A 14,387-nucleotide genomic window follows, 5' to 3' on the forward strand; every position below is an offset into this window, starting at 1 on the left:
AAATGCTAAGCTAGAGAAGTTTCAGCCTGGCAAGGCTTGCTTCTCCCAAGATTAGCAGGATGGTGATGAAAGGAGCTTTCCATCTATAGTCAGCCCTGAAATAAAACTCCAGCTCTGTTTCAAAGTTCTGATTCTGATTGGAGACTGACTCCTTCTACCCACGACAGGAAATTTAATTTCAATACTTACTTGGTACTTGACTCCATTAAAACAAAGACTAGAAGCCAAAGTCAACTAAGAAACACAGCAAGTTTGTGAAATGAGGTAGATTTTCTGATTGATGCTGGAACACAGCCCTTCTAACAGATACTAGCTACCTAAGTCCTAGTTACCGTCTGCACCTGCTTCTATTTTGGGGGCAGAGTTGCAACTTTCTTCTTCCTTGGTGTCATCCCCTGCTGAAAGGTTCTACAGGTCCATAATTTCAAAGCTCATGCACTTCAAAGCAAAGCCATGGCAATGCTGCACAATGCATCTCCAGGCACCACGTACCGTGCATAGTTACGCAGATGCTCTTCAATCAGCCTGTTAGAGGAAAGATGGATGCAGCTGCTGTACATCTCCTAGAGAGGTGCAATTAAAATCATCTGAAAACATGCAACAAGCTTAGCACATGCACAGCCCCAGTAACATGAAGCATGCTGGAGACAGGACAGAGGACAATAGCCGGGGAAACACTTTAGAGAGTAAGGAAACTATGCAGAGGATTCTCCATTTTCTATTGATTAAGAGAATCGATTAAGTTATTTGGAAAAGTTTTATTTGAACAATTTAAATTTTGACATATTTAAAACCCAAGAGGTCTGGTGTCTGGGCCATGAGTGTGCCTTTCCTAGATGGAACAATCACATGCTAAAATCCAGCATAACAAGGGCAATTTACAAAAAGAAATTGGTATATAATATGAAAATTGTTATTCAATCAATGGATTGGCTCAATCCATTGATTGACTTGGTAGCACAGAAAGAATGGGGACAGTTCTTAAGACTTTGGTGTGATTAGGATTTTACCATTATTGCCAAAAATATGTTATGAAGATCTGACACTCCACTGGGTGGTTTATCTAGATATAATGTGGATGATCTGGGTCATTCTTTTCCACCGAGAGTTGTGCATTTTGGTTGCTCTGCTGTATTTTGATGGTGTGGCAAACAAAGAGCATGTAGAAAACATTGTCTAAAAAGACGTTGAAATCTCCAATTCACTGGATGCAAATCACAAATTATCATGCATGGGTTTCCAATAAAAGCAATTATCAGATGTAGTTTATGGCACACTCTGCCATCCCCTGTGTACTGGCAAGCACTTCAGACTCCTGCAGCCTCCAATCAACACTTAGGGGTCTGTGTTTTAAAAATGCCAGTGTGGAGGCCCCCATGGTGTATTCATTTCAAAGGTCATTCCAAAGTTGAGCAGTTGAAAGTCTTATAAATAGAGTTTCTATTTATGTGCCTTTTAATTGGGCTTGAGAATAAACTATCCAGTCACAGGGAAAGAACAAGCTCTTCCTGAGGCAGAATCAGTGCCAACAAAGGACCTGGTTTTACATCAACTGGAGGTTTCATCTTATAGAAATGCCTCCAAGACTAGGACCCCTACCATCCAAAGGTCAAGCCATTGAGGAAAATCAAGAGACCAGAATATAATCTCTTGAGATTTATTTACCTAGCTGTCTGGCTGTCTCTCCCTCCCTCCCCCACTCTCTTTCTCTTTCTAAAGGCAGAGCAAGGGGTCTATGTACTCTCACATGATACGTTTCATTAGAAACATGAGTTTGGCTATAGGAGTTTTTCTGGGGATTCCCTCAGAGTGGCACAGGTCAGCAATCTGTAGGGTCAGGAACAACTGAACCAATTTTAGGGCAAAAAAGAAAAATTATATTCTCCAAAGAGCACTCACTGCCTTATTCTTTCCTTTGCTAGCAGAACTCGCAGGGTTTCCCTTGACATCTGTCATCTTCCTTCCAAGTGAGGTTAAGGGCAACGTAGAGGTCTTCAGCTGGGTGGCCGCCTGATAGTTGTTGTTATTGTTCTGGTTGCCACTCAGCGTCTCCATGATGGACCGAAAGGTTCCAAAAGGCCTTTTCAGTTGTTCCCCTGATTCACTACTTGTGGGGGTCCGCTGGAGGGTCCTGCCCTTATCTTTGTCTTTTTCTCCATTCAGTTCGAAGTTAGTTTGCTCCATCTGCACCACAGGCTCCTCAAAGGTAACTCTGAGTTTCAAGTTCTGAGATGTCCGGCGTTTGGAAGAGGGAGACTTGAGGGCGCTCTTGGGACTCATGGCGACCTTCTGGGCCGCAGCGCTGTCAGGGCTGCACTGAGTGGGCTCTCCAGAGGGCTGGCTTGGAGGAGTGTTCCCCGAGACTGGACCCTGGGGTTCCAAGTCTGGTTCGCTGCTCTCTGAGGTGGGAGATGGGCTATGGCCCTCTAGGGATTTAGAGGCCTTGGTACTAAAAGGAAACCTGCGTCCTGATGCCAAGGAGTGCTTCTTTATCATCAGGTGTAAGCTCTCTGCGCTGTCTATACTCTCCACGCTCTCCACAATGGGCTGCGGCCGGGGCCTGTCAGCCTTTCGCACAGGGGTGTTCTTGGGGTCCTCAGAGTTGTTGGAGTCTGTGTCAGACTCACTCAGTGACCTCTGCATCAGCTGCCTCAGCCTGGCTAACTTGAGTTCCCTCTTCTCTAGAGGAATCTTTTTCAAGTTTCTAGAGGTCGTCTGAGCATCCTGGAATTCCAAAGACAGCTTCTCTTGGGTACAAACGTTCTCTGAGATTTCTTTTCCCAATAACTGGCGCAGGATTTTATCAGAATCTTCATCTTTTGCTTTGGCCCTAGCTCGGCTGGATGCTGACAGGTTTCCAAGGACCTGAATCCCTTCTTGGACTCCTGGTTTGCTTTTGGCTGTAGACTCATCTTCAGTGTCGGAAGATTTCCACTGGGACTTTCTGGAAGCTGGTGAGGAGGGTGAGCTGAAAAGTGAATGTAGGACATACGACATGACTTCTTAGTGGGCTAAGTAAAGTGACCTCAGCAATTTAAATTTTGACATATTTAATTTTGAATTTACACATAAACGAGAAAGCAGTTAAAGAATAATCACTTAATGACTTCTCAAAGCAATCTGCAAATACTCCATAGTTGCAAGTGTAGCTAAAGTACAGCATGCCTTTTACCTTAAGGCTACCAAATTTGCCTATTTTACTGTTTACACATAATTTTGCATATTTTTCCAAATTAATTCAATTTCCCACAACCTTATTAACCTAAATATCCTTATTCCTGGTTTCATAGGTCAAGAAATGAAAGAGACAGAGTAGATGAATTTGTTTATAGTTGTAGAACAAAACACAGAGCAGGATCTGAGTTCAGGCCTTTGGACCCTAGGTTCATTGACTATTTCACTGTGACATCTTATTTTTTTGTTCCTAAATGTTTTCTGTTGTCATTTTCTTAAAAGACTTTAAAAGGAAATCTAGAAGAAGGTTCAGGCATTTAAGATATTTAAGAACTCCTTACACCAGTGTGCCTGATCTTACCTGGGTGAGGAAGGGAGAGACTTGCCCTCTGATTTCTGGGCTTCTAGAAGTTGCTGGAGTTGGTTCTGCAGTGTGACTCGCTCCATTGTCTGTCTGCAGAAGACAAACAAAACATGGCTCCTGCTGTAAACTAGGATGCATAAGATTTTTCAGTGATTTGAAATAAGTCACACTAAATTAAAAAGCTTTTAAAAAGTACATAATCTTTATCCTCAGAGTTTAGAAATTTTCCTAAGAAAAGGATGCTTATTATGCACATTAGTGAAAAAACTGTAGCCTAAATGCTCATCTGTAAGACTAAGAAAATCAATTAAAATTACTTCTAATAATGTCAGCTATTAAAATGATAACACATTTGACTATGTATGGGCATTCAGAAGGTTTGTCTAATACATATATTTATTAGATGCAGGATACAGGGTATAAAATTCACTTAGAAAACACAAGTTATTACAGAAGTTGAAACAAATAAATCAACTGAGTCTTGCTTTGTAGAGATAAGCAGTGTTTACAGAGCCCCCAAAGATGTCCACCCATGTCCTAATCCCCGGAAGGTGTGACTGAGTCACCTTATGTGACAAAGGGAAATAAGTTGTGTTATCAGCTGATGTTCAAATAGGAAGGTTTTACCAGTTCTACCAAAGGCCTGGATAAGCAGGACAGGACTTATCCTAAAGCCTCTAGAAAGGAATACAGCCACAACACCTTGATTTTAGTCTGGCAAGACCCTACTGGCCTCTGACCTACCAAGTGTTAAATCTGTACTACTTTAAACCACTAATTTTGTGACAATTTGTTATAAACAATGGAAAATGAATAAAATTAGCACAAAAGATGATAGCAGATCTCATGAGCTAGGGCATAGAACTGACTAAATGAGTTACAAGTGCTAAAGCAATGACCATGCCTTGGATACCAGGAGAAGCCCAGTATTCTCCTTGCAGGGGGTCACTGCAAACAATAGCCAGTGTCTGCCTAAATCTAGTTCTGTGGAGTCAGATTCTGACAATACCTTTCCATAAACCCCAAACACTTTTTTTCTTTTTTTGAGATGCAATCAGTTATATTCCTAATATTTCATTCTTAAGCCTGTGACCTCATTTTATCTCACTTATTCTGCCAGACTCACGTATTGAAAACTTAGTTGCTGAAAGAAATTAGAAAACTTTCTTAAAGAGCCAAAGAATAAACATTTAAGGCTTGTGAGCAATACAGCTTCTGTCACTATTCAACTCTACCTTGTGGCATGCTACATCCTTACACAATACATATACAAATGTGTGTGGCTGTGTGCTAATAAAACTTTTCTTATGAAAATAGGTGGTAGGCTGGATTTGGTCCAGTCTACAGTTCATTAACCTTGGATTAACCAAAAATACATTAGAGCTTAGTGAAATTGGATAAAATGGATGAAGAAAGATTATATTCTTTTTATTTGTTTGTTTCTGTTACCAAGGGTATTTAACCACTGAACAACACTCCCAGCCCTTTTAATTTTTCATTTTGAGGTGGGTCTTACTAAGTTGTTTAAGGCCTTGCTAAGTTGCTGAGGCTAGCTTTGAACTTGCGATCCTCCTGCCTCAGCCTCTTGAGCTGCTGGGTTTACAAGTGTGTGTCACTACACTTAGCAGAAAAATTATATATTCTGTTTGAAGAATTTATTAGGTGTCCTAAATGAATTATAACATAGTCAAAAAAAATTATTAGGGGGCAGTTGGGTTGACTGCTAGCTGGAATCCCAGCTGTGAATGGGGAAAAAAAGATTCTAAAGAAGACCTCAAAAAGGACCAATCAGCTTTAATCATAGAAAATATATGAGAATAAATCCTACCGTATGGGTTTGCTAGAGCTGTTGTAAAAAAGTACTACAAACCAGGTAACTTAAGCAGGAATTATTGTCGTATATTTCGCGAGGCCTAAGAAGTCCACAATGAAGGTATTGGCCAGATGGGTTCCTTCTGAGGCCGTGACATGTTAAGGTCTGTAAACAAGTCAAAATAACACCTGGTATTTTGCCAGGGGAATGTTAGAGTTCGTAAACAAGTCTGATTGGTGCCTGGCAAAATGCCAGAAGGAGTGGTTTGAGAAGTAACAAAAGCGAGCCATTAAGTGTGGAGATTCCTTATTGGTTGACTGATGTATCTAGTTTATGCTAATTAAGATAAGCTGTGCAAAATGTATAAATACCTCTGTTGTCCTACAATAAAGGGCTTCCACTCCTGCTATATCAACGTGCACAAGTTATTCGTCCGTCCCCCCCCCCCCCCCCCCCCCCCCCCCCCCCCCCGCTATTTTGCTGCAGCCAGACTGTGGCAGTGACAGTCTGGTCCATGCCTCTTTCCCACTTTGGGAAATGATTGCTGCCTTCATGTTCTCCCTGTATATATGTCCCTGTGTCTACATTTTCCACTTTTATAAGGATAGCTGTCATCTCGAATTAAGGCCTACCCATACGACCTCATTTTATCTTGACTACATCTGGGAAGACCCTGTCTATCTATAAATAACATCACATTCTGAGGTACTAGGGGTCTGGACTCCAACATACATTTTTGGTTGGGACAGAATTCCACCCAAAATACTTAGACTTGTTGACTGGGACTTCACTAGAACTGACAGTTGTCATTCTAAAGAATAATTGTTTATTAACTATACAGAGCTGGTGAAGGTATCATATTAGGAAGACATATCAATTCTCTCTCCTCAGAGTTTTGCATTGAGAAGACTAGTATTTTGTATCTGTATCTGCCACTTTCTGTTACAGGTACCCCACTGCCTGAGGGCACTCTATCAAGTGGATTTCTCTGTTCACTTCTAGTGTTGCCAACTTCACTGCGTACTCAGGAAGTGAAAGACTAGGGTCAACAAGATAACCTCTCACATTGTCACTGGCCTAACTGGAGACAACTGGAGGGATGCTGTCTCTTAGTGTATATGTGTGTTTTAACCCATGATGACCAACAGAGAGAGCAGCCAGGCTGCTAAATTGGAGCAGTTCAATAAAACAGACGCATAGCTCATGAAAGCTTGTCAGATTCCACCAGATGAAGACTGAGGAAAATGTTTTCTAATCTTTTCTCCATTTTAGAAAAATATTCTGTTGGATCATTTTAAAGTTCCTCATTATGGATATATCCATACACTGGAGGAAATGAATATTGACAGAGAATTTTGGAAAAACATTAGGCAACATATATCCACATTTTCGAGATGTATGCTTTCTGTTCTAACAATTCCCTTCCTAAGAACTTATTTTTAGGAGTATCTACATAAATACATAAAGACATAGGTATGTTCACTGTGGAAAATAACTTGTGCACATTTTTTCTTCAATTATATTGAGACCTTTAAGCCTACCTAGCTAACCTGTCCTGGGAAGTTTTGTTTACTGGATAGAGCATGCTTGGAAGCAGCCCTTTATCTTTATCTTAAATTTCATTTTATTTTCTATGAAAAGTCTCAACTCATTAAAAAGATTATTTTAGGTACTGGCAGGGGTAGGAATATAGACTAGTATCTTTAAGGCAAGAGAGTGGAAGTAGAGAGACAAGGGAGTTTTCTCCAGGTTTAGAGAAGATAAGAAGGTCTAAGGCTTTGCCATATTGTTGCATGATTTAGGCCAATTAAGGCCTCTCCCCTGCCCTAGCCCTTTTATTTAAATGAGCTATAACCAGGGGGCACACACACACAGACACACACACACATTATACACACGTATTTTAATATTTTTATATATATTCACTATACTATAGATTTCACTATTTTATATATATATGTATATGTGTGTGTGTGTGTGTATATATATATATATATAAAATTGAATACTGATTCTAATTTCCAGGGAACTCTCCCTAATACCATAACTGTAATTTATTAGTGTGCTTTGAGCTCCTTCATCCTTCAGCTTGCTGGAGAGCCACCTGACAGATGTTCATCTGGCCCCCCTTTCCTCAAGCATATCACGTGACAATGCTTCCCTGACACCCAGAGATGTAATGTGTACCCATTTAATAATCACATCAAGGAAAGAACTGACTTCAGTCACAGAGTGAACACTTTTCTATTCCTAGGATTCATTATTTTCTATAGTAAATTTGCTGGTGATGGTAACCAAATTACTTAGCTGTAATTTTATCTATCTATCTATCTATCTCAGGCCACGGAGAAGGCTGAGGTCAGCCCTTGGAAAGCACACCAATAAATTACAGTTATGGTATTAGGGAGAGTTTCATGGAAATTGGAATCAGTATTCAATTCTATATATATATAATATATGCTATATATATAACATTATATATATTATACATATATATATATGTTATATATAATATATATATACATATATATATTATATATGTGTGTGTGTATATATGTATATATATATATCCATCCCTAACCTTTTTTTCTCTCTCTCATGATCTTGATGATCTCCTAGAATATTAAGTACAGAAGGTTGAAAATGATACATATGTATGCCTTCAATGTCCCTCTACATAATCTGCCCCTGAGATGTGAACATGAAGGCTCTCTCTCCTTTTTTATTGTGGCTCAAATTCCCTTTTTAGGGAGCTTGCTCTGCACTTTGTGGTTTAAATATCATTTTGCTGCTGCAGAGATGGCATGTTCAGCATGAACACTGGATGTGAGCCCTTAGGATGCTGGGAGAAAAGAAGAAGAGGAGAATGCTGGAAATTCCCTCTACCACTGGAATGAAGGGAGCTCACCATAGCCCTTGGCCTGAAATGGGTGCATGACAATGGCAAATCATAACTTTGTTCTCACAGAATCTCCAGGCCACTTACTCCTTTAGCTGCTTGGTTAACTTTACCACCTGTGAGGCTAGTGACATGCAGGTCTCGACCACCACCAGGTACCGGGAGCACAGGGTGTGCCCCTGACGTTCAGCGCTCTGGGAGGGCTTTTCCCCAGCGTGATTCTGCATGGTGACGTTTGCTCCATACTCCACCAGGGTCTGTCAGAAAATGCAGAAACATGGAATTGTATCAGGTCCTCCATCTAAACATTTTTTAATGACTGTAACAGGATCAGGAAAGGACTCCTGTTATTCCAAAGCCAGTTATCAGAGCCCATGGAATTGGGGGTGATGATTCCAACACCTAGAAAAGAGAGCCGCTGGAGCCCATTTAGGGTTGAAGTCTGCCTCCTCTCTTCAGAGCCTACAAAGTTGGAGCTGGACCCATCCTACTACCCAACCCCACTGTACCCTAAGGGGGAGAGGTCTGGGAAAGGGAGGAGGCTGCTGCTGTCCATAGAGCCCTTTCCTTCCTGAGAGGTATAATGTTTGTGGTGGTTGGGCTCCAAAAGAATTGTTCATAAACTCAGAGATGCCTGTAAGATAGGGGGAAAGAAATTCTGCTTATCTGTTCCTATTTGCTTGGGCTTTGATAGCTGGTTTTGTAACAACCCTTATTGATCTCTTGCTGAGCCCACCTGACCAGAAATAAAAAGGACTGAAGAGATGGCATGGCAGAGATTGGGGAAGCTATGAAGCAGCCCAGACCCTTACCATCTGTTATGGCCAGGATGTGTTTGTGGACTGAGCAGACTTCGTAGAAGGGAGCTTGGTGGGAACTTGCTTTCGGCATCCCCCACTCACACACAAAAGGAGAGGGTTCTCCAGAAGCACTTGACAGTGGATTGCCCCATAGATTGAAGAAATTTATAGGAGAGGATGAGGCAAAGTGGGGGGCCAGGACTCCTATGTCAGGTACTGGTGGGGAAGACCCCACCACAGCACCCATCAGACAGATGTCATCTGAGGGTTGTCATAGAGCATGTCAGTGATCACAGCCAAAGAAGCAGTGACAACTTTCAGGGAGGACATGGCCTTTCCTAGTTAAGCAAAGAGACATATTGACTTTTTTTCTCTCTATACCTTCTCTTTGTTTTTGATACTGCAGCCTGGAAGACAGAGGGGAACAGGAGCTAAAGCGGTGTGTTAAAAGCAGATCAAGCCTCACTCCTCATCCTACATCCTTAATCTGGCTGGGGGTGGGGCTGGGAAAATACTTTGAATCAGAAATAAGATTGAGGTTTTAAGCTGGTTTGAAGTAAATTTTAATAGTCAAAGGCAAGCCTAAAGCTATGGAATCTGGTCAAGGTATCAAGAGTAAAGGAGGAGGTTTGATGCACTGTGGCAGAAATCAATACTTTAAAAGCATAAAAATTTTATTTAGTTTCTATTTATACTGTGATGCCATTAGACTCCACCCAAAAAAGCTGTCACATCAATATTAATTAACCACCACAATCTGATATATTCTTTGATAGTTCATGGTGGGATTGCAAACCTCTAGATTTATTTTGGTAGTAATGGTTTTTTTCCCCCCCGCACACAATACATCTATTTAAATTCTTAGGCTATTTAAATCTCAAAGAGCATTAAGGAGCTTCTTTTTCCTTTTGGTTTATGATCACTCACCATGAGAGGTCAAATCGCTATGAAGCCATTGCCACCTTCCTCACAGGGGTGTCCCAGAGACCCTGTCAGCATCGAGCTCTCCAGGAGACGGAGTATAAACACACACTGTTATTACTCCCCTGGACTCTGACCTCTGCAGTTTTCTTTCCACTGTTTTCCTTCCTCAGTCCCCTCCTCACTGCATAAGGTCCCTTGCTCGCTCTCAGTCTCGTTTTCTTTTAAATCTCACACCCAGCGGACAGACCAAGGTTATCCAAGTTTCCACATCCATTGTATCTAGCGCCAAAAACATCATTTGTGTTAAGTGTAGTGATGAACTCTCTGGAAGGACTGACAGCCTTCCTTCACATGTTAAAAAAAAAAAAATAGGCCCACACCTGTAATTCCAGCGGCTAGGGAGGCTGAGGCAGGAAGATCGGGAGTTCAAAGCCAGCCTCAGCAAAATCGAGGTGCTAAGCAACTCAGTGAGACCCTGTCTCTAAATAAAATACAAAACAGGACTGGGGATGTGGCTCAGTGGTTGAGTGTCCCTGAGTTCAATCTCCAGAACCCCTTCCCCCTATCAAAAAACAAACTAGCATCTTACATAGAATTAGTGATAGCAGCTGGATGTCTTTGGCTTTCAGTTATTAGTACAAGCTGATAAAAAGTTTATTCCAAGACTATTTAACATTAGAGTATCTTGTGAAAGGGAAATATATGATTTTCAGTGTTCATTCAATTATCTTTTTTTTGCCACAAAAAATAATGTTACTCCTTTAATCTTTTTGCAGATGTTGGGAAGAATTTAAATTTCTTTCCTTTATATACTTTCCAGTTTCTTACCACTCCTTTTATAAACTGGTGTCTGGTGCCTTTAATTAGAAGATGTGTGTTTTGCCAACAATAATGGGAAAATGTTCAGACACTTTATTTCCTATCAAGTCAGTTCTTCAAAGAGTAGTTTCATGTGAGTACAAAATATAGTAAGCTTTCTGCTGGATCTCTGCTTTTGTTTTTATTATTAATCCCCTTTTTATATTCAAAGTTTTTCTGTGTAGTCTCCTATTATTTCCTGAGTCCTCTCTACTTTCCTGAGTAAATGGTTCTCACTGCTTACTTTTCTATTTCAAATACAGCCTAACCTGCACACAGTAGGGCATCAACAAGTACCTGTTGAATAAATGAATACACAGGGTTTGCAATAAAGGAAATAATGCATACATAATCCAAAAGGAGTGCTGCTTTGTAGAGGTGGAAAATATGTTACATGTTACAAGCACATCACATTTTGAACTGTATGAAATCGCTGAGGTGGAAATACTTTCTCCAGTCATGGCTTTCAACCATGTGTTGTCAATTTCCCTTTCTCTGAGATGTGGGGGAGAAAAAAAATCCACAAATATTCAGGCATTTTCAATGATAAGAATGGTCTGATTGGCCTGATCCTGGTAACTATAATTTATTGTCAAAAATAAAATTTCAGGCCAAACCTAAACTTCAACTTTGTCTGCCAAAGTCTTTGCTGTCCCTATACTGCTGCTCCTCGCTCACCTGTTCCTCCTCCTCCTTAGGTCACCCTCTCTCTTTCTTCTGTCCCTGAGGGCCTTCAACATTTTCCAGGTGGAAAGTTCTATCTGGTTTTCACATGCATTCTCCCCCCACCTTCTGGGACATGAATGGCTGTCAGTGCCATGTGGAAAGTGACTCAGCTTTGGGCAGCTCTGTGTTCTGTGGCATGATGAAATACCATTGCTTCTTCCTGCAGAAACCCATGCTCCTGGAGGGCTCCTCATGTGGACTGGAGCAGGCAGAAGAGTCTCCCTTCCCTCTCCTGTGGCTCTGCTCCTCAGTATTTTAACATCATCTCACACATTGAACACGAGAACATTTGGAAGGGATGCTGAGCTCAAAGCATGAGGCTGCTTGAGGCCTCTGGGTGGAATGGTTAGCCAACCGAGGCCCTGCCTAAGGTCCAAGAGGATCAGAACAAGGGGAAAAGCCCTACAAGACCGATGACTTTTTAGTCTCTCAAGTGGACTTCTGTTGTCCTCATTAGTGCATCTCTCCTCCCCAGGTATGTGGAAAATAGGACAGATTTTCCAGAAATATATTAGAAGGATTCTTCATAGTAGGGAGCAGTAGTCTAGCAAGAATGTGCTGTGTTTTCCCCCTTTCTCTAAAGTAAGGCTGAACTTCTCAAATGCATTCAAAGAGGCTCAGGTTTAGTTAGGAGTCCAAAAACATGGATATATTTTTTTATTTAGTCAGCATTAGGGCTTTAAAGTAATGTTACTCTGGACTATTGAGAGAGCAGTACAAGTCCCTTTCAACACCCTCTGATACTCTAGGAGAAACTCTTAGGGCTATTTGTGCCTACATGTGTGTGGATTTTTAGAAATAAAAATCTGTAACATTATAATTCTTTATTTCCCATCATAAAACAAAGGTGAACTAATCCAGGCATTCTCCCAATGAGCAAAATCTCAATTTTTTTTTTTTAAATTATTTGACAGCTCCTTCTTGTCTGCAGAGCAGCAGCGCTGCATACCTGGATGCACCCGAGGTAGCCATGCTGTGAGGCGACGTGAACAGCACTGTTGCCATCCTGGTCCACTTCATCCAATGAGATGCCTTGTTCTTGCATGAACTGAAGAAGCCACAACAGAATCTTCTCCTGTCAACACAAGAACACTAGGAATCACTGGAATATCATGCAGAGAAGCCACATGTGAAGACAGAGGAAAACAAGACTCTAACTGGTGAAGAGTATGTAAAGGAAACTCACCTGTACCAAAAGAAAATTCCCATTCAGTACAAACTGAAAAATCTCCAAATCTCTTACAAAAATGAACGACAGAGGAACACAAAGGGGATTCTAAGAGCAGGAAGTTACCTTGGAAATGCTCTGGTTTTATTTACTTATTCTACAGATGGGAGAACAATTCACAGAAAGTTGAAGAACTTCCTCAAAGTCACACAGCTAGACAGATCCAAGGTTGGAACTAGAATCAGATCTTTTGGTTCCAAGACTCTCAAGACAATGTTTTGACTATTGTGTTAAACTGCCTGTGGGTTTCAGGCACATTCATAAAACCTTGGACTACTGAGATAGCTAGCTTTTACGTTATAATTCTTACACTGTGCCTACTAATCCCATACCTCTGGCAAATCAACAGACTTACAAAAAGAGATAACACCTTAAATTGTCAAGATAACCCCACTGAAATACAACCAGAAACCGCTTGTTGGTGGTGTTTTAAAGGCAAAGTTTTTTTCTTCTTTCATGTTAAAGGAAGGGGACCAAAAGCTCTGAACATAAACCTTTCAAAGGCAAAATCGTAGAGCAGTCAGTCTGTTTCGTCACCATCTGTTTGCATTTTACCCACCGAGTGTTTTGTGGTATTTTTGTGTTATGCTTGGCCTTCAGAGAAAGCAGGGGGATGGGATTTCACTGTTTTAAAATAGAAAAATTAAATATAAAGTTAAAAAAATATGAGAGTGGTAAAAACAACAGCATGAAGTTTAGTGGGTGGAATTTGACATTTAAAAAGATGATCATGTGTTTGAAATAGCCTTGAACTTCTTTCTTCTTAGCCTTTTAAAGGATTTTTTTTTCCAGTTATTTGCTCAGAGTGGTCATGAACTTTTATACTTTCCTGGATTAAATTTGCCTTTATCTTCCAAACATGCCAACTAATCTGCTAAAGGAATGTTGGACAAAAACAGCCAGTTCCTTTAATGTTTCACCCCTTATGCTGGGGGACAGGGTGCTGTTTATGAAGGTATCTGAGACATCAGGGACAGACTGAACATTTGCACCACACTTTTTCCAAATGAGCAAGTAGGGAGTAAAGAGTCCTAAAGAACAAGATGAGAAAAATGTAATCACTGCTTACAGCCTCCCAAGAATGCACCTGGGGAAGCAGGGTGAGTGTTAGCTGCAAAAGCAGACAGACCTTGTAGAAAGTGAAACCCTTAAGGATCCCCCAAGAAGGAGCAGAGCCCTAAGGTGAAGGTAGGGAGTTATATATAGAGTTTGGATAAGGATATTCTGATATGCTTATATTTTGATATGCTCACATATTATCTATGCAAACCTGGAGAAAGTTGGAGCTGACATTTTGGTCCAGAACAGGTAATTTTTCCACCTGCATGAGGTAAAACCACTTCCTTTACCTTTCTAACTGGGTAGGAAAAAAAAAACTGCATTACTTTTGCTTGGAAACAGATGATTGTACTATGTAATCTTAACTTTTTAAAAAAAATCAGTGAACCAGGATTGCAAGTTTGAGGCCAACCTAGATGACTTGGTAAGGCCCTGTCTCAAAATAAAAATAAAAGGGATTAGGATGTAGCACAGTGGTTGAGTACTACTGGGTTCAATCCCTGGTACCATGAAACAAATAAACAAATGAATAAGAACCTCAA

At 40.7% G+C, this 14,387-nt stretch overlaps 1 protein-coding gene across 1 annotated transcript in view; it reads right to left on the bottom strand.

The window, feature by feature from the left end:
* Sncaip (synuclein alpha interacting protein) overlaps positions 1 to 14,387 on the bottom strand; it is a 146,696-nt gene that overhangs the window by 9,624 nt on the left and 122,685 nt on the right. The window contains exons 7-11 of the mRNA XM_026396183.2: positions 12,508 to 12,633; positions 8,338 to 8,507; positions 3,536 to 3,628; positions 1,900 to 2,968; positions 493 to 563 (exon numbers count right to left, since the gene is read on the bottom strand). Coding sequence (XP_026251968.2) covers positions 493 to 563; positions 1,900 to 2,968; positions 3,536 to 3,628; positions 8,338 to 8,507; positions 12,508 to 12,633 — 1,529 coding nt within the window. The remainder of the gene's footprint in view (positions 1 to 492; positions 564 to 1,899; positions 2,969 to 3,535; positions 3,629 to 8,337; positions 8,508 to 12,507; positions 12,634 to 14,387) is intronic.

The sequence above is a fragment of the Urocitellus parryii genome, chromosome 1 (assembly GCF_045843805.1).
Source record: "Urocitellus parryii isolate mUroPar1 chromosome 1, mUroPar1.hap1, whole genome shotgun sequence".
NCBI classification, from domain to species: Eukaryota; Metazoa; Chordata; class Mammalia; order Rodentia; family Sciuridae; genus Urocitellus; species Urocitellus parryii.